Source organism: Eutrigla gurnardus (assembly GCF_963514095.1).
Source record: "Eutrigla gurnardus genome assembly, chromosome: 1".
Classification (NCBI taxonomy): Eukaryota; Metazoa; Chordata; class Actinopteri; order Perciformes; family Triglidae; genus Eutrigla; species Eutrigla gurnardus.
This window is the reverse complement of record NC_139915.1, coordinates 12,767,398-12,789,093: the sequence shown is the minus strand read 5'-3', so window position 1 is coordinate 12,789,093 and position 21,696 is coordinate 12,767,398. Positions and strand designations below refer to the sequence as shown.

Genomic DNA, 21,696 nt, shown 5'->3' with positions numbered 1-21,696 from the left:
TCATATGGAGAGAATCGTGGAGAGAATACACCCGTCGAAAGCACACCACTTTAACGTGGTATCAGACAAATACATCACACACATTTTTAACTATCTATTGTGATTTTTATAATTTATTTATAGAGATTTTTCCATCCATCAGATAAAACACTGACATCATCTCAAGGTAGAGATATTTCCATCCATCCATTTTCTACCGCTTATCCTGTATTCAGGGTCGCGGGGGGGCTGGAGCCGATCCCAGCTGTCATTGGGCGAAGGCAGGGTACACCCTGGACAGGACGCCAGTCTATCGCAGGGCCGACATGTAGAGACAAACAACCATTCACGCTCACATTCACACCTACGGGCAATTTAGAGTCATCAATTAACCTATCCCCATCCTGCATGTCTTTGGACTGTGGGAGGAAGCCGGAGAACCCGGAGAGAACCCACGCTTACACGGGGAGAACATGCAAACTCCACACAGAAGGAACCCGGGTCGACCCGGGGATCGAACCCAGGACCCTCTTGCTGTGAGGCGAGAGTGCTACCCACTACACCACCGTGCAGCCCGGTAGAGATATTTAAAAAAGATAAAGAATCATGTAGAGATGAAAAAAGAACATGAACAAAAGAACAAGACAACAGCATCTAAACCCGACCACTCAGACATAATTTATAAAAATCTTATTATAAAAGAATCTTTTCAAATATGTTCTTATATCTGGTAACCCAGCAGCCACAGAGCAGCTGATCTCACCATTGTGGAGATGCTACATTCACTGTCACGAACATAAAGAGGATAATCAGATTCAATTTTATTTGGCCAAGAAGGCTATTCGTACACTGACAAGTGTGAATATACAGTATATATCTATATCTATATATCTATATATCTATATCTATATATATATATATATATATATATATATATATATATATAAATATACAAAGAAACACACACATATATATATATATATATATATATGCAGTGTGTAGGTTTTTTTCTATTGACAGTGATAGATGACAGATGATAATGCTATTATTACAGTTTATTTGCAGCTGTAATCAATATGTGGATTATTGCTGTATAATCCACTGTATTTACACCTTGAAATTATATACCAATCTTATCATCAGAATTACATTGTTGTATCTAATTACATCGGTACGAGGAAAACAATTATAGTCGGATGCATTTGTGCGGTTTTTACTATTGTAGCCTGAATGCAGCACCTGTGTTAGCCAATGGGCTTTTTAATGTGCCCTGACGACTTCCGGGAAAACAGCGAGTTGAGAATACTCACATGTGCTGTGTTGAATGCGACACAGCGGCGCAGCTCGTGATAATCCCATAGTGTGGATACTTCAGATGACAGGTTGGCTCGGATTCTTCTCTTTATGAGCCTCTGCGTTTCTCACAGTTATCAGAGTCGCTGTGAGGGACGTTATTTAGTGTCCAGTCTGGTTTCACCCAATGTGTTCATGGTACTCGGGTTAACATCGGAACAACACTGTCTAAATGGATCGTCCAGCTACATCTCGCTAGCTAGCTAGCTAACTAGCTGTCCAGTAACCGTGTTAGTTAGCGAAAGTGCTTCTGTTTATCAAGCGACCTTGTTTACTGGCGACTTAAACTACTCAAAGATGTATTCACGATGACAGCTACCTATTGTGTATACTGTTGTCAATAGCTGTCGCAATGAAAGTCTGTAAATTAACTTCATGCTTGTAACTGAGACTCTTACTGTACTATCACCGTATCAATGAATTATCGCTATATTAGCATCAGTAGCAAACTATAAATTAAAAGCAGGCTATACTAACTGTACGTGTTGTATTGTGTAGGTGTTGGCCATGGGACACACCAGCCTGGAGAAGATCATTGCACTGCAGAAAAACCCTGCCAACATCAGAAACCTGTGCATTCTGGCTCATGTTGACCACGGTAAGTCCACAGGCTGATATATTATGTGTTGACAGATATTAATCATATCTTGTGTGGCTGTTGATGATAATAATAACAACAACAGGAACAATAACAATAAAGGTTATTCAGCATAGCACTTATCAAAATGAGCAATTACAACGTTCTTAACGTGGCAAACATTAAAAGGATAGAATACAATGACAACACACATTTCCACAGATATTTACAACAACAAAAATAAATCCGAGCGTAGTCGCAAGCTAAAGATGGCCCACACATCATATCTAACAGGATTAAACTACTACAGTAGGCCCTACGTACCATGCACAAGCATGTTCGTCCCCCATAGTCCAGTATGTTTAACTAGTGTGAGTGCTCCGTACCGAACCTATGCACAGTTCATGGTTGGAATGTGTGAACTTTGGCACGGTACAGTTACTCATGCATGAGCACAAGCACATTATGGCTCAGTGTCCAACTCAAAGATTGCATTCTGACTGTGCCAGCTGGATTCTGGGTAGGACTCGGGCATGCTTCAGACTCGTGGTGTGAGTGCAACTGGAGCCGAACTTCCTTTTATAATAAAAATGCTGCCCACCATGCACCTGTCACAGTTTCTGGTGCTTACGATTTTGAACGACGATGCTCCGACAGTAAAAGCAGCTTTCCCTGTTTGCACTGAATGTGTATGTCGGCCCGCCCACGGTGAACTGGAGACCGAATCAAACGTTCGGTTCTTAAAACTACGACCGACCAGACCGCCCGGTTCGCTACATCGACTCAGAGTCAGATGAGATGGGACCGGCTTCTTATGGTGCAAGGGGAGACAGGTGATGAAGCGGTTAACTCCGTAGATGATGTCGTGTCTGTGCTGGGACAGGTGGTCTTATGGGCCCACCCCCTTTCTGTACGAAGAAATGATCTACAGTTCATTGTTGTCCGTCAAGGAGGAGCAGGATAACCTACAGTTTCACACATAGTATTAAGGCTTATACACTCTGCCTCATTTCTTTTTCCCACCAACATTCAGCGAAGAAGAGACCGGGGTCTCAGCCAATCAGAGACGTTTATTCCCCACCATGGGACGTATAAAGGACTGTCTTATATGTTCTTATCTTGCAGGTAAAACTACTCTGGCGGACTGCTTAGTGGCCAGTAATGGTATCATATCAAGTCGTCTGGCTGGGAAGGTGAGTGGCTTAATGTGCTGCTGTCATGTTGTTTAGTCATTATTGTGCTTATTTGTGGTATGTTGATTTTCCAGCTGAGGTATCTGGACAGCAGGGAGGATGAACAGATCAGAGGAATCACAATGAAGTCCAGTGCCATCTCTCTGCATTGCACTAATGGTAAGACTTTCAAGTTTCTCTTCCTGTTAACTGCTGCTGTTGATGTTTTTAAAGAATGTTCCTAAGAAAAGTCTAAGTCTGTTCTTAAACCGCAGAAATGTTCACATGTTCACAAGATTTGATGTGAGATTTAAGTGGTCATTGAATTTTTTTGAGCAGTGAAGTATAGTATATATTTAATCTGTAGTTTTGACTCGTATTGCTTTAATATGAGTCTACTACTTAATGTTTAGATTTATGTAGCGTTAAAAATTGAACATACTGATTCATGAAAATGATTGTTAGTTGGCTCATAAGCTCCAGTGTTATTGACATGACTCTAAATCAAAACCTGATAGATGGACTGCTGTCTACGATTCTGAATAGTGTTTGTGTGGTTTGTGTGCCTTGTGTGTCCTCAGGAGATCAGGACTACTTAGTGAACCTGATCGACTCACCTGGTCACGTGGACTTCTCCTCAGAAGTGTCCACTGCTGTCAGATTGTGTGACGGGGCCATCGTAGTAGTAGATGCTGTGGAGGGAGTCTGTCCACAGGTAAATATCACAGGTGCCTCTGACTTGTTTGTTTCTAGAAACTATGTCCCACCCTCCTCTGTCCCCCATGGGACCTTATTTCTTAATAAATATGTACGGTAGTCGATAGCATGGGAAAAATTACTTTTTTATTCTGATTGAACTGTACCATGAATTACACATATGTTTGTCAAGAAAGTCTGTGTGTTGTAGGTTTGTCGTATCATTTAGTTTAGTGTGAAGCCGCTCAGTGAACTACATCTCTGGTCTCACACAGTGTATGTCACCAACACAGCCGTTAGCTCGTCTTGCTAGCTAGCTAGCTAACTTAGCTAGGTATGTACGAGTAACGTTACATCCTGGTACCCAACACACAGAGAGACCTGGTGTTAGTGTGAGTAACGTTACATCCTGGTACCGAACACACAGAGAGACCTGTTGTTAGTGTGAGTAACGTTACATCCTGGTACCCAACACACAGAGAGACCTGGTGTTAGTGTGAGTAATGTTACAGCCTCATATTCTGATTTAATCTATATTTAAGGGGACAAGGCAGGCTGTGCACACACAGGAATTTATCCATTTATAAAAAAAATCCAAAGAAAATCTCATGCAGGAAAGGGGCTCAAGCCCTGTTTTATTTATGTGTGCACGTCCCTCACACATGCACAGTTATATGAAGCTGGCGCCAGTTAGCTTTGCTAAGCATAAAGACTTGATTTTATTTTATTAATTATTATAATTGTATTATTATTATTATTATTATTGTGTGTGTGTGTGTGTGTGTGTATTGTATGTAGACTCAGGCTGTTCTGCGTCAGGCGTGGCTGGAAAACATCAGGCCAGTTCTGGTCATCAATAAAATCGACAGACTCATCATGGAGCTAAAACTCACCTCTCAGGAAGCTTACGCTCACCTGCAGAAGATTCTGGAGCAGGTGAGGAGCTTGCAACACAGAAACCTTTTCTTTTCCAAATACCTTTTCAAAAAGAATCTCACATCAGAAACGTTCAGAAATGAATGGATTCACAACTGAAAGTTGAGTGGATCGACAGATGTGCTGACTGGGGGGGGGGGGTTGAAAAAGTGGGTGGTATATGTGACTCCTCCATAAATGATTGCACATACACTTACATATTTATGCACATTTGCATGGTCTCTGAATGACAAGGAATTAGAATCACTTATTATGAGAACCACTAGAATGTTTCCTCAGTAAATTTCTTAATTTTGATTCATCAACTACATGATTAGACAACATTTTGTGGAAAAAAAATGCACCTAAATTGTAAAACACAGAATTTGGGAAAAAAAATAATACAGAATCTGGAAAAAAATAAAACAGATTTCGTAGGGCCCTACATACAGTGTCCTTCAGACCACCAGATAGTGGTCCGCAGGTAATTTTTTTACGCTGCACCCTCTGTGGTCCTCTCTGTAGGTGAATGCAGTAACGGGGACTTTGTTCACATCCAAAGTGCTGGAGGAGCGAGCGGAGAAAGAGAAGGAGGAGACGGAAAGCCGGACGTTTAGTGGAGATCAGGTTTACGACTGGAGTGCTGGACTAGAGGAGGCTGACGACTCCGAGCTCTACTTTTCTCCTGATCAGGGAAATGTGGTGTTTGCCAGCGCCATAGATGGGTGGGGCTTCAGGTGAGGCTAGATCCCTCATAGGACCTGTGTCCACATGCTGTCTTTTTCTTACAGAAAAGCATCCGCGGGTCTCTGGAAGGCTTCATTTTTTGAATAAGTGGGCCATTATACCTGACATTTCAACTACAATTCCGAGTTGTTTGACAGAAATCTGTTAAGATTGATCTTAATGAATAGTGCCATATCGTAAAGTCTTGTCCACATCAGAACCTAAGACGCATGTTTACCAGAGGAAGCTGAGACCCAGACAACCGTCACGTTTACCCTGATCCTGTTGCAAGAGCTTAGAGGCCTGCATGGGCCTAAAATTTCAGGCCCGGCCCGGAAACCCGGAAACCCGGCAATCAGGCCCTAGCCCGAACCTGGCCCGACAAATTAAGCAATTACTGAGCCCGAGCCCGACTAAAAGGGTCCGCTATTTAGACATGCCGGTTTCCCGACACTTCGGTCGTGTAATAGTTTCTCAGAAAGCCGTATTAAACAATTAAACAAATAATACTTTTAACACACGATTAACCCATGCAAAGACAAGCGTTCATGAATTTAATTTGACCTCAATGTCGAAATAACGGGATGTCGCAATAGCAGGTTGTAACCAAGGAAAGTCAGGATATATGACATCGGTAAATCTGTGCGCCGCGGGAGTAGATAAATGAGCAGCACACATGAGATCATTGTCCATAGCCAACTTAGTAAGCACCGTGAAATAAAGGAATTCAATCACTTTGAATATTTATTAAATAACAATTAAATAACTGTATTGCTCACCTAATAAAGGCAACATTACAATAGCGCATTGGACATGAAAATCATGAATACATAAAACCAACTTTACTTGTGTCAAGCCCGAGCCCGACCCGAGCCCGTGCTATTCATTGAATTTAAGGCCCGTACCCGGCCCGAATTTGCATATTGTGTCGGGGCCCGTCGGGACCCGTCGGGCTTGCAGGCCTCTACAAAGCTCCACTATGCAGCTGTTTGTAAAAAGGTCTTTCTGCGACAGTAAACATGCAGAATAAATGGTAATGGAAGACTAACAGTTGATGTTGGGTCCTTTAGCATCCAGCAGTTTGCCCACATCTACAGCCAGAAGATGGGGATCAGGAAAGAGGTGCTGCTCAAAACCCTGTGGGGAGATTTCTACCTCAACATCAAAGCAAAGAAGATCATGAAAGGAGCTCAGGTAATGTGACTATCCTCTAGTTCTTTAACATGTTCTTTACTCTGACCCTGTGAATCTGATATGCATGGATTAAAAAATTGACCAAATACTACAACTGTAACTACCATAACAGGCTCAACTTCCTCTCACTGATTCTGCCCTTGCTGACATCTGTTATGGTACTATATTTAAACAATCTCGGGTCATAAATATTATAATAATCCAACAAAAGAGAAACCTTCCCTCGATTCGTTGGGTATTTTGAGAAATGTTTCCTCTAATTCATGCACATGGTGTTCTGTTCCCAAGCTGATTGAGCATAGTCTCTTTCTCTTAAATAAAGCTAGATGTTAATGCATATTCATCATTGGGCTGACTGATAATGGTTAATAATGGCTTTGATTAATTAAGAGTAATTTCGTAAACATCTGTAGAATATTGATTTGGGCTTTTACTCGTGTATACACAGACTGAACCAATCCCGGGAAGTGTTTGTATGTAAGAGCAGATCATCATCAGCATACAGGGTACAGTAGTGAAATAAAACGCAGCCTGTAGGACAATGTAACAAGTTTTATTTAGACACTGATCAGGTGCATTCATGTAGAGCAATGACCGTCATCCAATTAAGGTTTTTACCAGAAGTTGCCAACATTGATTATTTCCTTGTATTTGATGTTGACAGAAAGAGTGATTCTTTACATTTTTAATGATGCACTTCCAGAGAAAAACACGATATGGACGTGTGTTTAAAGTTTTAACAGAAAACATTGTTCCACTGTAGTTGCATTTTGTGAAAGACCACAACATCAGCAAAAGGTACCAAACAATGCTCAGTCAAACTCTTGTCGTGTCTTTGTCGCCCTGTTTGCTGCAGGCCAAAGGAAAGAAGCAGCTGTTTGTGCAGCTTGTGCTGGATAACATCTGGAGTCTATATGATGCTGTCGTCATTAGGAGGTAGGTGAAACATACAACCCTCAAACACATAGATAGGTTTCTCCATTTTATGATTTCTCTGTTGTAATGTGATGTTTAGTCATAACGATGCACCAATCAGCCATAACATTATGACCACTGCCAGGTGAGGCGTATATCATTGATTATCGCGTTACAATGGTACCTGGCAGTGGTTGGGATATATTAGGAAGCTAATGAACATTTTATCCTTGAAGTTGATGTCTGGTGGACTGGTGGAGAGAAGATGCATGAATGCTGTGATTAAAAATCAGAGTTATTCCACCAAATATTGATTTCTGACTATTGTGTTGTTTAACAATAATTATGAACTTGTTTTCTTTGCATTATCAAGGTCTGAAAACACTGGATCTTTTTTGTTATTTTGACCAGTTGACATTTTCTATTCTAAAAATAAATGCTGTAAATGTCATACTTTTATTTGGATTTTGGAAGAATTGTTGTCAGTAGTTTATAGAATAAAGCAAAAATGTTAATTTTACTTGAACACATACCTATAAATAGTAAGAAAGTTATTATTTTGTAGTGGTCTCTTAATTAATCCCGAGCTGTGTATATAAAGCTGTATGCTAAAATAGTTTAAATTCAATTCCCTGGTAAATCTGATAAATGATATATCACATTGATGTGTGTTCAGACCCTTGGTGAACTTGAAAACTGTCCTGGTGTATCTTGTGTAATTTGTTGAGGACAAAACAACCATCAATGGAAACCAAAATCATCAACCCATTCATGGATTCAAAATCACACCAAAAATTAAATATATATAGCTCTATCTACAGTATAAAGATGTAAGGTTCAGGTCCGAGTGTGATGTGAAAACTATCTGTCCTATTCGTGTGAGTAGAGACAAGGAGAAGGTGGACAAGGTGGTGACGTCTCTTGGGGTGAAGTTGATGACCAGAGACTCTCGTCACGCCGACCCCAAAGTCCTCCTGTCTGCCATCTGCACCCAGTGGTTACCTCTGTCCCGGGCTGTCCTTTGTATCCTTTTCTGGTTTCTTTACCACCTTTGTTAACACTTTGTGTTCTTTTAGCTGCTTCTTTTGAAGGTCTGTGCATTTGAGTGTTGTTCTTTAATTCAGACTGCAGCGATGGTGTGTGAGAAACTACCCAGTCCTTTAGAAATGTCGGCAGAGAGGGTGGAGAAACTAATGAGTGTTGGAGCGAGACGATTTGACTCATTACCTGAACAGACACAAGAGCTGAAGAAAGGTACACATAATAAGATGCTCAGTACTTTTCTTTAGTCAAGTTTTAATTCAGGCAGGAGTAAAGAACAGTAGGCTTTACCATGTAGTTATTTTATATAAACTATGTATTCATTGAATCACAAGCAAATATGTTATATTTTGATATACTGTATATCGTTATCAAGATATAAAATGACCTATCAGGATAGAATGTATTGGCCATCAATTATGTGCAAATAATATAGTAAAAATATCCACATGAAAAAAATAAATTGAGTAATAAAAATGATTCAATTAGAGAAACACTGACATTCATTAGTCAGCAGATGCAGTCATACAACTTACTCAAAAATAATAATACATGTAAATCATTTAATTCTGTCCACTTTCAATATGTTTATTGTCGCTCGCAGTTTGATTCGATTTCAGGTGTGTGTTTGACTCTCGTTCCTGCTCTTGGTGTCTTCCCAGTGTTCCGCCAGTGTTCCAGCGGGGACAGTGATCCTCTTATCGTCTTTGTGTCCAAGATGTTTGCTGTGGACACCAAGGCCCTGCCTCAGAACAGACAGAGGTACCCATTTAGTTAGCACCTAACCATATGTTATGTAATTCTGTCTAAACCTAGTTTTCCCAGACAGTCAAGTGATAATAACCTTTTTCACATATTTTTCATATCTTCCTGTGTGGGTGTGGGTGTGTGTGTGTGTGGGTATAGGCCATTGACCCAGGAGGAGATCAGCCAGCGGAGGGAGCTGGCTAGACAAAGAAATGCTGACAGAATGGCAGCTGGTCAGACGACAGCAGAGAGCAACAAAAAAGTCATGCAGGAAGGCCAACCTGTAGAATGCGACACGGGTTAGCTTGACCCTGCACTCCATGATTCGCTTTTCATCCATCTTCTTGTTTCTGGAAACACTTTGACAAAAGACAGCTTTTTTTGTATCTGTTTTTTCCCTGTCAGCTCAAATGGAGACGCTGAAAGCCTCAAAGTCGGAGGAGGAAGAGCAGCAGCAGACTTTCATAGCATTTGCTCGGGTCTACAGTGGCGTGGTCAAGAGAGGACAGAAAGTCTTTGTACTAGGACCAAAGTATGACCCGGCAATGGGCCTGAGCATGGTAAACCAATCAATCAACAACTATCAACCAACTTTTTATTATGGTATGTTATGTCTCTGCAAAGAGCTGAGAACTGCTGCCTGATCCGATTAGCCTGGACAGTCCCCTCCAGCACCTGTAGAGCAGCCAAGCTGAAAACCTCCCCCGGCTCCACTGGGATAGTAAGGAGGGTTCTCCTACATGCCGCCGACGAGGGCACCTGTGGAAGCCAAACCTGCAGCGAGTCTGAACCAGAGTGGACATCAGGCACATGGCTACTAGAGTTCAGCCCTGCGTGCTGCGTCCAGCCTCTCAAATTTGATAATATGCTGCTTTTTTATATAAACCTACAGTTATTCGACAAATCATGGCCTTAATGATGCTCATTCCTTCTGTCCTTTCTGCCAGCTGCCGGAGGGTTGTAGGTCTTCAGACCAGGTTCCTGAGGTGCCACATCTGTCCTGTTGTTCCATGGAAAACCTCTACCTGCTGATGGGCAGAGAGCTGGAGGAGATGGAGGAGGTTCCTGCAGGAAATGTTCTAGGTAAACGCATCTCTTTCTTCTTTCTGCATGTTGCATTACAGGACACATTTGGCCATCTCACCAGGTTAGACACTTAAGAATCAGGTGAGCACACTGATTAGGGCTGGGATGACTACACATCGACACGAATAATTTGAGAATGGTCTACAAGATACATTTGAAAGGGAGAGAACGGAAGAAGAAGCAACCAGTGACTTGGCCGATTGTCATGAACCTTGGTTGAAGGATATCATAGGTAGCATGGGACCAGGATATACCCATTCAATCTGGCTCTGAATCTTGGGGTGGGAACACAAAATATTTAAACTTTAATGTTGTTATAAAGGAGATACCTGCCAGTAGCCTTGCCATCGCTGTTAATGTTCTTCTACTCTGCATCAGGTATCGGAGGTCTGGAGGAGTCTGTCTTGAAGTCGGCCACCCTGTCAACCTCTCCCGCCTGCCCGCCTTTCATCCCACTCAACTTTGAGGCCACGCCCATTGTAAGGGTCGCCATAGAGCCCAAACATCCAAGTAGGTCATGGACATTTTCACTCCAATGCATCAAATAATGCAGCTTGGTCAGAGCTACTCATTTCAAACTGTGACGCAGTGACGCCATGTCAACTGATGCTTCTTACATGTATAGTGTCTTTTCAAAGTACACTTCAAAGGAGGTTCAGGTTTATGTGACTAGCTAGTGTTAGGTGAGACAAAAATGTCAATTTTATTTGCTCATAAGACATGAAGACTGGTCTCCAGGGCGATGGTCCTGTCTTTGTCTAACCCATCATGTCAGTAGCTATTGACTCCCGACAACACAGCTCCCAGGGTCCTCCACCACGTGAACACACTCTCTTCTCCCTCCACCAACCTGTCTCCCTGTCACTCTTCTCTCTCCACCAACCTGTCTCCCTGCCACTCTTCTCCCTCCACCAACCTGTCTCCCTGCCACTCTTGTCCCTCCACCAACCTGTCTCCCTGCCACTCTTCTCTCTCCACCAACCTGTCTCCCTGCCACGCTTCTCAATTGAGGAGTCTTCACAGTGAGTAGGATGGAACAGTTTAAATGGACTGTAGCTTGTGTATAAAAAAGTTAGTTAGTTAGTTTGTTGTCGTTACAAAAAAAAAGGTGATTAATGAACCGGTGACCCAAAAAATGAATGAAGACATTGTGATCTCCACGGTGATATGTGCGTTGCGAGAGGTGTGTTAATTTTGGGACTACAAAGGGAGGGGGAATTTAAGGGATTTTTGTGCTGTGTGGCTCATGTTCTGTTTTATTTAATATTTCCTCAATTGTTTGGTGTGCCTCCGTTTCTTTCTAGCTTGTGTCACGGACAGAAAGTCAGTGGCTATGCAGCATCAATGCAATATGGTAGCTTAAATATTTTCCTTATATACGTTCCCATGAGAGTGTCTCAGCAATCTTTTATTTTCTGTCACGTTAGATGTTACCTCCCAAGAACTCGCGTTACATTTAACAACACTATGGTTAATGGTGGATTGTTACTGTCAGAGAATCTCAGAGAATATTCCAGTTGTTTCTACAAATATTCCTTAGTTTTTATTCAGCTTCCCTACTATGTCGTTTTGCTCATCTAGACAAATGAATACACTTTCCACCTGGGATGTTTGTGTGCTAGGTGAGATGCCGAAGCTGGTTCGTGGGATGCGTCTGTTGAACCAGGCAGATCCCTGTGCTGAGGTTCTGATACAGGAAACAGGAGAACACGTCCTGGTCACTGCCGGAGAGGTCCATCTCCAACGCTGTCTGGACGACCTCAGAGACAGGTCAGTGTGTGGGACGTCTCCATACGTCATAATCATTATTCCAGAAAGTCCCACCTGGTGTATTGCTCACAATAACATAATGCGCATGTGCTCCAGTCTTCGTTCCTTGTATCCCATCTTCATACTTGTGTCTGAATCACATTGATTTTCTCTCTGTGATTCTACTCGATTGAGGTATGTGGAGATGCAGGCCTCCTCAGAAAAACAGACTGGCACATAGACTTTTAGAGAATTTAGACAGCTGTTCTCTCCAATGACGATATAGATTCAGTAAAGACAAAGTTGAGAGACAGTTTCCTTGATTTCTTTTAGATGATTGTGTAAAACACAAGCCCTTTAAAAGTGACACATTTTATTTTTAAATCTCAGTCACAGTTTCAGTCTACTCTCAGACTGTCAGACGTCTCAGTCTACTCAGACTGTTTCAGTCTAAAATCAGATGGTTTCAGTCTCTTCTCAGACGGTTTCAGTCTACGTTTCGTAACTTCTGTTCTTATATGAAGGTAATGCACAACAATATCAAACTGCATGAAGCTGATGGTGGACGGTCAAGAACAAACCATCAATAACAGGAATTTCACTTTTATCGTCCTTTTGAAGGTTTGCTAAAATTGAGATCAGCGCATCCAAGCCCATCATTCCATTCAGAGAAACAGTGGTACGTCCTCCTAAAGTGGACATGGTGAACGAAGACCTCGGCAAGCAGCAGAAAGTAGCCATCATTCACAAGGTCAGTCAACCATTGAACTTTAGTCTATATCCATGTAGAACCAGTTCAGAAAAAGTTTTCTGTTGTCTTTGACCGTTGTGTGTCGAAGTGGCATGTTTTTCATTACCACGGTGTAATAATCATCAACAATCATTAACGCAGTTTATATGAAAATCTCAACGACATTATGCATCAATACCAATGTTGGCATAAAAAAACACTTAGTTAGGTTGAGACAACAAAACCAAAACCAATAATAACTCTCAGACATTTTCACCATGTCTGTGGGTGCTCCACCTCCTCTGCTGTTTATTGTGGAGCATAAGAAGGCTTGTAAACCTCGATCACCTGCAGCTGCGTAGGTTTAGACAACGAAAGCAAGGTTAGGTTTAGACAAGGAAAACCAGTTTAGGTTAATACAACAAAAACAAGTTTAGGTTTAGACAAGGAAAACAAGTTTAGGTTAATACAACAAAAACAAGTTTAGGTTTAGACAACGAAAACAAGGTTAGGTTAAGACAACGAAAACAAGTTTAGGTTAAGACAACGAAAACAAGTTTAGGTTAAGACAATGAAAACAAGTTTAGGTTTAGACAACGAGATAAGTTTTAGACAACAAAACCTCTTTACAACAACACTTTTTTTCCACCAACAGTCTGGGGGTTCAAAGTGATGTGTTCTTCACCTCACAACCCACCCTAATTCCGCTTCTATATGTTTTTTATGTAATACTAGTCACTAGGTCTGGATGTGGCATAGTCATGTGGTTTCCACCATGATAAAGACAGTTTGTGTCCCTGCACATGGAACCAATCGTTTACATTTTGTGGCTATTGGGTTAGCAATTTTTACATTGAGTTATCATCTCTCAGTGCAGATTACTGGTTTTCAAACATGTTGGTGTGTATTTATGCCCTGCTAGGTGAAAGAGGAGGCAACTCAGGGCCGTTTGTCAGACACCCTACATGTGGACCCCAGTGGACTGGTTGCCATCACCACCCCTAATAGACTGGCCACGGTCAGCGTCCGGGCCATCCCTCTGCCTCAGGGTAAGACCTGAATTAAAGCTCTCTGAATATTGTGTCATTCAAAGCTTTTACACTGCTAGGCCCTATCATCATAGAGAGAGACAATACACCTGAATCCTACCAGTGAAAGGAATCAGGCAGAGTAAGTTCTTGTTTACATGAAGAGAGAGAACGTCAAATTCTACTTCCTCAACTCCACAGCCTGAGGTCAACCTCTCTGTCAAATTGCCATTTCTTGAAAATTACAACCATTGTCAAACAAAGTTCTTGTGAACCATCACCTTACTGTGGTGGAGAGGTTTGTGTGTCCCTATGACCCTGAGGGCTGTTGTCTGGAGCTTTGTGCTCCTGGTGGGGTCTCTCATGCCAAATTAGTCTCAGGCGAGGGGCCAGCCTAACAATGGTTTAAAAGACCCTATGAAAAATCGAGGCAAAGCAGGAGTGATCCGGTCCGGAGGAAGCCCGACTTGAGCCATGCTCAGACGGAGAGAGTGTGTACCAACTAAAGGGGCATCACATTACTCAGCCTTTCTGGTAATGTCTCCTCCAAGGTGCTAGAAAGGAGGGTTCGGCCGATAGTCGAACCTCGGATTGAAGGAACAATGCGGATTCTGTCCTGGCCGCAGAACAACGGACCAGCTCTTTACTCTCGCTTACTTTTTTTTTAATCAGGGAGTGAATTATACCTGCAGCTTATAATGCTTTTAAGTCTGTGTGTGGATAGAAAACCAGCATGCTGTGTCAGCGAAACCAGGTTTAAGACCAGTGAATTAATACTAGATGATGATTTTTTTTTAAAACACATATTTTAAAATGTCAATTACGTTTGTTTCCTTGTCAGAAGTGACCAGTCTGTTGGAGAGGAGCACAGAGCTGATCCGGACTCTGGAGCAGATCAACATGTATCTGAAGGAGGGGAAGAGTCTTGACGTCAGCCTCAGGACCATGGAAGCCATCGCTGGACTCAAGGCCCAGCTGGAGAGCCTGCTGCAGGGGAGGAAATGGAGGAATGTTGTGGATCGTATCTGGGCCTTTGGGCCTCGCAGGTCTGCAATTGGATTTAGACATGCATGGTTAAAATGGATTGTGACTCCTCAAGGACAGATTTGAACCAAGACACAGCAAGGGCATCAATCAGGGGAGGCAAAATATATTCTGTTTGGTTTCACATGGAACACAAAAAAAATAAAAACAGAGTAGACTGACCTTTCTGAAAGGAAGTTTATTCACACAAAACCAGGAACCAGGCCTGTATTTGAGACAAGCCTGGTTCAGGTCCATTTTTTCTGTTTCTATAAGCTTATGTGTTTTAGTTTTGCACCAGACTAGCAGGTGAACGTAGGTGAGCATTCAGCAACTAAGGAGCTAAAAGGTAGTGAATATAGGACATAGATTAAGCAGGCGAACAGAGACATGAATCAAAATGGTAATGTCATCTTGTTTCTGCTGGATGCTTAAATAATAAACACTTTAAATACTTTAAAGCAGATAAGACCAAACATTGATTTATAATGAAAGTTGTCATGAAAATGTTGTTTCAGAATAAGGCTGCGGTGCATACCTGGCATTTGTATTAACAGAAATGAAATATTTGCAGTACATCATGTCACTGTTGTTGTTTTCAGATATGGACCCAACATTCTGCTGAACAGTGTGGAGGACTACCAGCGGCCGTCAGTGTGGCAGTGTCTGGGCCAGGCACTCAAAGCTGGCGAGGCTGGAACTCAGCCCGACGCCATTACGCGAGACTTGGATAATAGCATTGTCAGCGGCTTCCAGCTAGCAACTCTGTCAGGGCCCATGTGTGAGGAGCCCCTGATGGGAGTTTGTTTCTCCGTGGAGAGGTGGGACATTCAGTGTTCAGCCCCACCTCAACATAAAGACTCCATCTCCCTGGCTACAGACGGTGCCTCTGCAGACTGCTACGGGCCGGTATCTGGTCAGCTGATCGCTGCCATGAAGGACGCCTGCCGCCATGCCTTCCAGACTCAGCCCCAGAGACTCATGGCTGCCATGTATACCTGCGAGATAATGGCCACCGCTGACGTCCTGGGTAAGAAAGCATCATCAACCACCTTTAAGTTTTTGTTAAATATTGTTTATATATATATATATATATATATATATATATATATATATATATATATATCACTTTTATTTATCAAGTCGGGGACACAGTGTATACAGGGATACAATGTCTTTATTTTTTTTACCCCCCCCCCCCCAGTAACTACTACTATTACTCAGTAATAATTAGATTTACATTTAGGTCATTTAGCAGACGCTTTTGTCCAAAGCGACTTACAATAAGTACATTTGTCAAAAGAAGGAAACAAAGAAACCACAACGTATCATTGCCGATAAAGTAAGAGCTAAAAATAGAACAAGTGTTAGGTCCTCATCTGAGTAAAGTAGTACCTTAAGAGCAACAGTGCTATGATCAGAGTGCTATAGGTAAGGTTTTTTGTTGTTGTTGTTGTTTTTTTTTGGGGGGGGGGGGGTGTTAGTGGGTCATGCTATGTAGAGTCGAGGTGAAGTCTGAACAGGTGAGTCTTGAGCCTTTTTCGGAAGATGGCAAATTACTCTGCTGTCCTGACATTAGTCGGAGTTCGTTCCACCACTGAGGCGCCAGAACAGAGAAGAGTCTGGACTTTGCTGAGCGACATTTGTTTGATTTCAGCGATGGTGGTACCAGCCGGCCAGCTGAAGTAGAGGAGCGAAGTGCTCGCTTCGGGGCATGAGGTTTGACCAGTGTTTGAAGGTAGATGGGTGCCGTTCCATTGATGGCCCTGAAGGCCAGTGTCATCATCTTGAATTGGATACGTGCTGCAACAGGGAGCCAGTGGAGGTCACGGAGGAGGGGGGTCACATGGGAGAATTTGGGTAGATTGAAGACAAGGTGTGCTGCAGCGTTCTGGATACGCTGCAATGGTTTAGTCGCTGAGGCCGGGAGTCCGGCCAGGAGAGAGTTGCAGTAGTCAAGGCGGGAGATGACCAGTGCTTGCACCAAGAGTTGCGTTGCGTCCTTTGTGAGGAGGGTCCGAATCCTGCGGATGTTGTAGAGGGCAAATCTGCAGGATCGGGCCACAGCAGTGATGTTGGGGGTGCAGGATAGTTGGTCATCGAGGATTACACCCAGGTTCCTCGCAGTTGAGGAAGGTAATACTGTGATGCCCTCGACAGTGACCGACAGGTCCATGCGAGGGCAGTCTTTCCCTGGGTTGAAGAGGAGTTCGGTTTTATTCAGGTTAAGCTTGAGGTGATGTGCAGACGTCCAGACAGAGATGTCAGCCAGACAGTCCGAGATGCGAGTTGCAATGTGAGTGTCAGAGGTTGGGGGAAAAGAGAGGAACAGCTGGGTGTCATCTGCGTAGCAATGGTAGGAGAATCCATGTGATGTAAAAGAACCTAGTGATCTGGTGTATAGTGAGAACAGAAGCGGTCCTAATACTAATTAGAAATACAAATGTAAGGTGTTAGTGCTGATCATTAACTACAAAGTACGTATCAATGGCAGTGTTTCCCCTACCATTGTACAGGCCTGGCGGCTCGCCAGGCCAAGGAGACCTGCCGCCAGGCCAACAAAAAAAATCAATATACCAAAAATAAGCCACCTATCAATTCATTCATAAATCAATAATCATTTACATTAGGAGCGCCTCCACGCAGCACAGCAGACTTGCTCCGCAAGACGCGCGGCCGCAACAATCCTCGCCGCGCGCTCCCGCTACTTTTTTCTTCGTGTCCTTTACGCGCTTGATGTTGTTCTGATGCCGTTCCGCCTCGTTAAACCACCACGATGTCGCTTTCTACTTTGAAAACACGGAACGTTGACACTGTATTTTGATAAGCTGTTGCACTCTTCAGACTCGTGGTGTGAGCGGAACCGGTCCATAGGGTCCATAATATTTATTTTATTACATTACATTATTATTTATTTTTACATAATAAAAATGCCGCTGTGTGTCTCCGTCCAAAACCCGCTTTCCTCGCGCTGCCTGCTCGCACAGATCCGCTCGTGCGCACATGCGCTGATGCAGGTCGAGTGTTGTCGAGAAATATAAGCAGAGACGGCGCTCCTTAAAAACAACATCACGCCATGTGTGTGTAGTATTAGGACGTGATGACGTATGTACAACTGGCCAAAGCCCGTTTGCCCCCCCTCCCCGGGGGGGAGGATTGTTTTTGATAAGATGTGGAACTTTGAGTTAACTGCTGTTGAGTAAACCTATAACTTATATTTTACTTGATAAAATAAGACAATATATGCACTCATATGTCGTTGTAGTGTTTTACAGTATCTGTAGCTATTAATGTGATGCTCATCATTTTCCAGCCATATTTTTCTGGACCCTGATCATTTCCATCAACCAGCACCTTAATAAGTCACTCTCTCCTTGTGATCTTGAATACACTCTGGTTGAACAAAAATGTTGAATGCAAATATAATAATTGCAGAATTGCAGACTGCTTGCTGTGCCACCTGACTAAATCCAACTGCACCAATACACCATCCCACACGTCTCGTCTGTTTAGGGTTTTTTCGGTGGGTACCACCGGGCCTGAAAAAAATTCTAGGGGAAACACTGAATGGCTACTTAATCCTCAGCCATCAAAGCAAGTTTGTTATGTTAGAGTCTCTTAGGGTGGGGGCTATCTGCCGCTGTCGGACCGGAACAGAGTGGAGAGTACACACATAACCATACAGTGGGACTTTACAAAGATATTTCCTGAGCTGGCAGCCCATCTAGATAGTTAAGTAATGGTCTTCAATGAGTCTAGAAACTGCCAGTTGTGAAAAAAAGTTGTTGCAGTAGGGATGTGTCGAACTATATGTCACATGTTCTTTTTTTTGTCTCCAAAAATATATTGTTCTTAACAAGAAAATCGAAAAGCACAACAATAATAATGGATAAACAAACCAAACAGTAGCACTGAAACTATCTACCCCGCCCCCTCCCATACAGAGTAAAACAGATCAAATTCAAATACATATCGATATACAGTGCTGTGAAAAAGTTTTGAGATTTTTTTTTTATTATTATTCTGATCAGCATGCATGGGAATAAATTACCATATAGTCAATTTGTGTACATCTCACTTTCAGCCTGTCACTGTGACAGCCCCAGCTCAAAGGGAAGCAATACAAAGGACTCAAAACAACCAGGGTTTACCAATACAATAACTATGGCTGTTTACTGAGAGAAAAGTCAAGAAGCATGGGGATGCCAGCAATGTGGTGGATCTGTAGGCTGAGAGGTAGAGCAAGAGGATGGAGTGGAGGAGGTGCCACTCAATTAGGTAGGCGGCCAATCTACCCACAAGTCAGGACAAAACAGGCAAGCACAATAGATACAGAAATGCAGTGCAACATTATCAGTTATGATTGTAACTGTGCAAGAAAATTATCTATTTATTCTGACAGGATTTTTTTCCTTCGGGTTTTACATTTTATGTATTTGTAAACTCTGGGGGGCATGCGAGTGGTCTTCGAGACTGACAGGCCTTGAGTGTTCAAAAAGACGAGAAAATGAAGGTCCATGATGTCCCCGGCCCACCCGATGGTGCATGTAGGGCTTCTGCACATCCTTTTTAAGTTTCACATTCACACCTGATGCAAAACAAGTGACACAAGTTCCACTTCCCTGCACAAGCACAAGATGTGATGCTCTGGGACTCACCATCTACCTCCACAATGGTGTGTGGGTGGGCTGGATCCCTCATAATGTCCAGGTTTTCAAGGACTCCTCCCTGATTGTTTGGGTCTGGACCTTCGGACAGGTTGGATATAGGAGGCGTGTGGTGGAGCAGCTTTTGTAACATCCACCTTGTTTTCCGGTTATAAGTCAGACCTCCTGTATTTCCATGAAAAATTAGTTAACAATGAGCAAAAAAGTTTTTTTAAATTATTATTGTGAGTTTTTATTCATATTGTTGCACAATATGAATTTATTTTGATGATATCTTTAATTTTGTTTCCAAGTTCTATAATCACCTTATTACATGGGAGTCATTATTGGACGGCTGAGTGATGCAAGCGTGAGACCATGCATGTTGTGTCAATTAGATTATACAAGTCTGTTTGAATGCAATACTCGCATTCCATCTGTATCTTAAGACTTGTTCTCTTCTCTTCATACTGGACCTACCTTGTACAACTTTAGCAATAACTTACAAATGTCATTATTTTGTCAGTATTCATCAATTACAGATTCCACAAGCCTTTTAAAACACTGGAAACATTGACACTTGCCAGTAAAGGTACAGTTAAACAAGCGCCTATAAAACAGCCAGGATGTATGTACAGTATTAGCTTGTTTATGTGCATATGGGTATTGTTTAATTCGTCTCCAGTTGGTAAAATGATTTCTTGAAAATTGCCTCTGATCAGGTGTTCTGCATCTGTGTCTGTTCCTCCACCAGGCCGAGTATATGGTGTGCTGGGGAAGCGAGAGGGTCGCGTCCTCCATGAAGAGATGAAGGAAGGGACGGACATGTTCATCATCAAGGCCGTCTTACCTGTGGCTGAGAGCTTTGGATTTGCCGACGAGATCCGCAAGAGGACCAGTGGCTTGGCCAGTCCTCAGCTGATCTTCAGCCACTGGGAGGTGATTCTTATTTTTATATTCATATTAGGGCTGTCAAACCATTCAAGATTTGAATCTGATTAATCAGAGGGTAGCTGTGGATTAATCACCATTATACACTATCAGTAAATCTACCCGGAAAATTCCCATTTTCTCTGTATATTGTTAACCAAAAGTTATCTCAGGACACTTTACACATTGAGCAGGACTTGAAAACGCTCATGATTTTCAGTCAATACATTTTCAAAGTCCCAACATCACACTGCTTGGTGTTGGTAATAGCATTAGTAGTAGAAGTAGTATTAACAGTAATAGTAGTAGTAGTATTAACAATAGTAGTAGTAATTCCCCTGGCATTCTAGGCCTATAGCAGCATAGTTAAGAGCTGGTCCAACAGGACATGTTGTCTCATACTATATTTGTGTCTCTCAGGTGATCAGCAGTGATCCGTACTGGGTTCCTACCACAGAAGAAGAATACCTGCACTTTGGGGAGAAAGCTGACTCTGCAAATCAGTCCCTGAAATACATGAACGCTGTCCGCCGCCGTAAAGGCCTCTACGTGGAGGAGAAGATAGTTGAGCATGCAGAGAAGCAGAGAACACTCAGTAAGAACAAGTAAACAGAAGATATCCAGCAGCGTCCAAGGCAGCAGTCAGTCTACTTTCAAAGATCTTCATCACAGTCTGCCAGTTAATTCAACAGAATAAATATACATATTGAGAAATAAATATTTATCAAAAAGTTTTCTATTTGAGAAATCTGCTTTTAAGGTTAGTGAAATACTGACCAATTGAATGGCCTCTTATGATACGAGAATACATTGAATAAACAAATGTGTTGGAGTTGGATTATGGACATAATTGCTTTAGAGATTTACGGTTGTATGACATGGATTCGATCTCTATCATAAAGGAACATTATACGACATATTACCATATTAATTATTATTATTATTCTGAAAATCTCACGCCTGGTTCACACCGGCCGCGGAAGCGCCGCGAACAGGCGCGGGATGTCCCGCGCCGTGAAGCGATCGTTTCGGCGTCTGCTCTATTTTTTGCGTGTGCCACGAGCGAACGCGTCAATTCTGGCAGAAAATCACACAAAGAAACACGAGACAATCCGGTCAATTTTCAAAATAAAATACCACGATTGACAAATGCGATCATATTTGTGTATCTAAACTTGCACTGGGAAAC

General features: G+C 42.4%; 1 protein-coding gene across 1 annotated transcript; it reads left to right on the top strand.

The window, feature by feature from the left end:
- Positions 1-1,268: 1,268 nt before the first annotated feature.
- Positions 1,269-21,339, top strand: efl1 (elongation factor like GTPase 1). Its single transcript, XM_084017295.1, has 23 exons — positions 1,269-1,361; positions 1,831-1,930; positions 3,035-3,102; positions 3,177-3,261; positions 3,663-3,796; positions 4,576-4,713; positions 5,218-5,429; positions 6,489-6,612; positions 7,469-7,548; positions 8,414-8,550; positions 8,659-8,781; positions 9,231-9,330; positions 9,475-9,614; positions 9,721-9,875; positions 10,263-10,398; positions 10,780-10,911; positions 12,024-12,171; positions 12,772-12,901; positions 13,803-13,929; positions 14,750-14,954; positions 15,534-15,961; positions 20,332-20,516; positions 20,928-21,339. Exons 2-23 carry the CDS (start codon positions 1,840-1,842, stop codon positions 21,114-21,116), a joined length of 3,267 nt encoding a protein of 1,088 aa, XP_083873421.1. The 5' UTR covers positions 1,269-1,361; positions 1,831-1,839; the 3' UTR covers positions 21,117-21,339.
- The last annotated feature ends 357 nt before the right edge of the window (positions 21,340-21,696 follow it).

Coding starts and splice junctions, on each gene's coding strand:
- efl1 (XM_084017295.1), top strand. CDS start 1,840: ATGGGACACACCAGCCTGGAGAAGATCATTGCACTGCAGAAAAACCCT. Junction 3,262..3,662: donor CTCTCTGCATTGCACTAATG/GTAAGACTTTCA, acceptor GTGTGTCCTCAG/GAGATCAGGACTACTTAGTG. Junction 9,331..9,474: donor CTGCCTCAGAACAGACAGAG/GTACCCATTTAG, acceptor GTGTGGGTATAG/GCCATTGACCCAGGAGGAGA.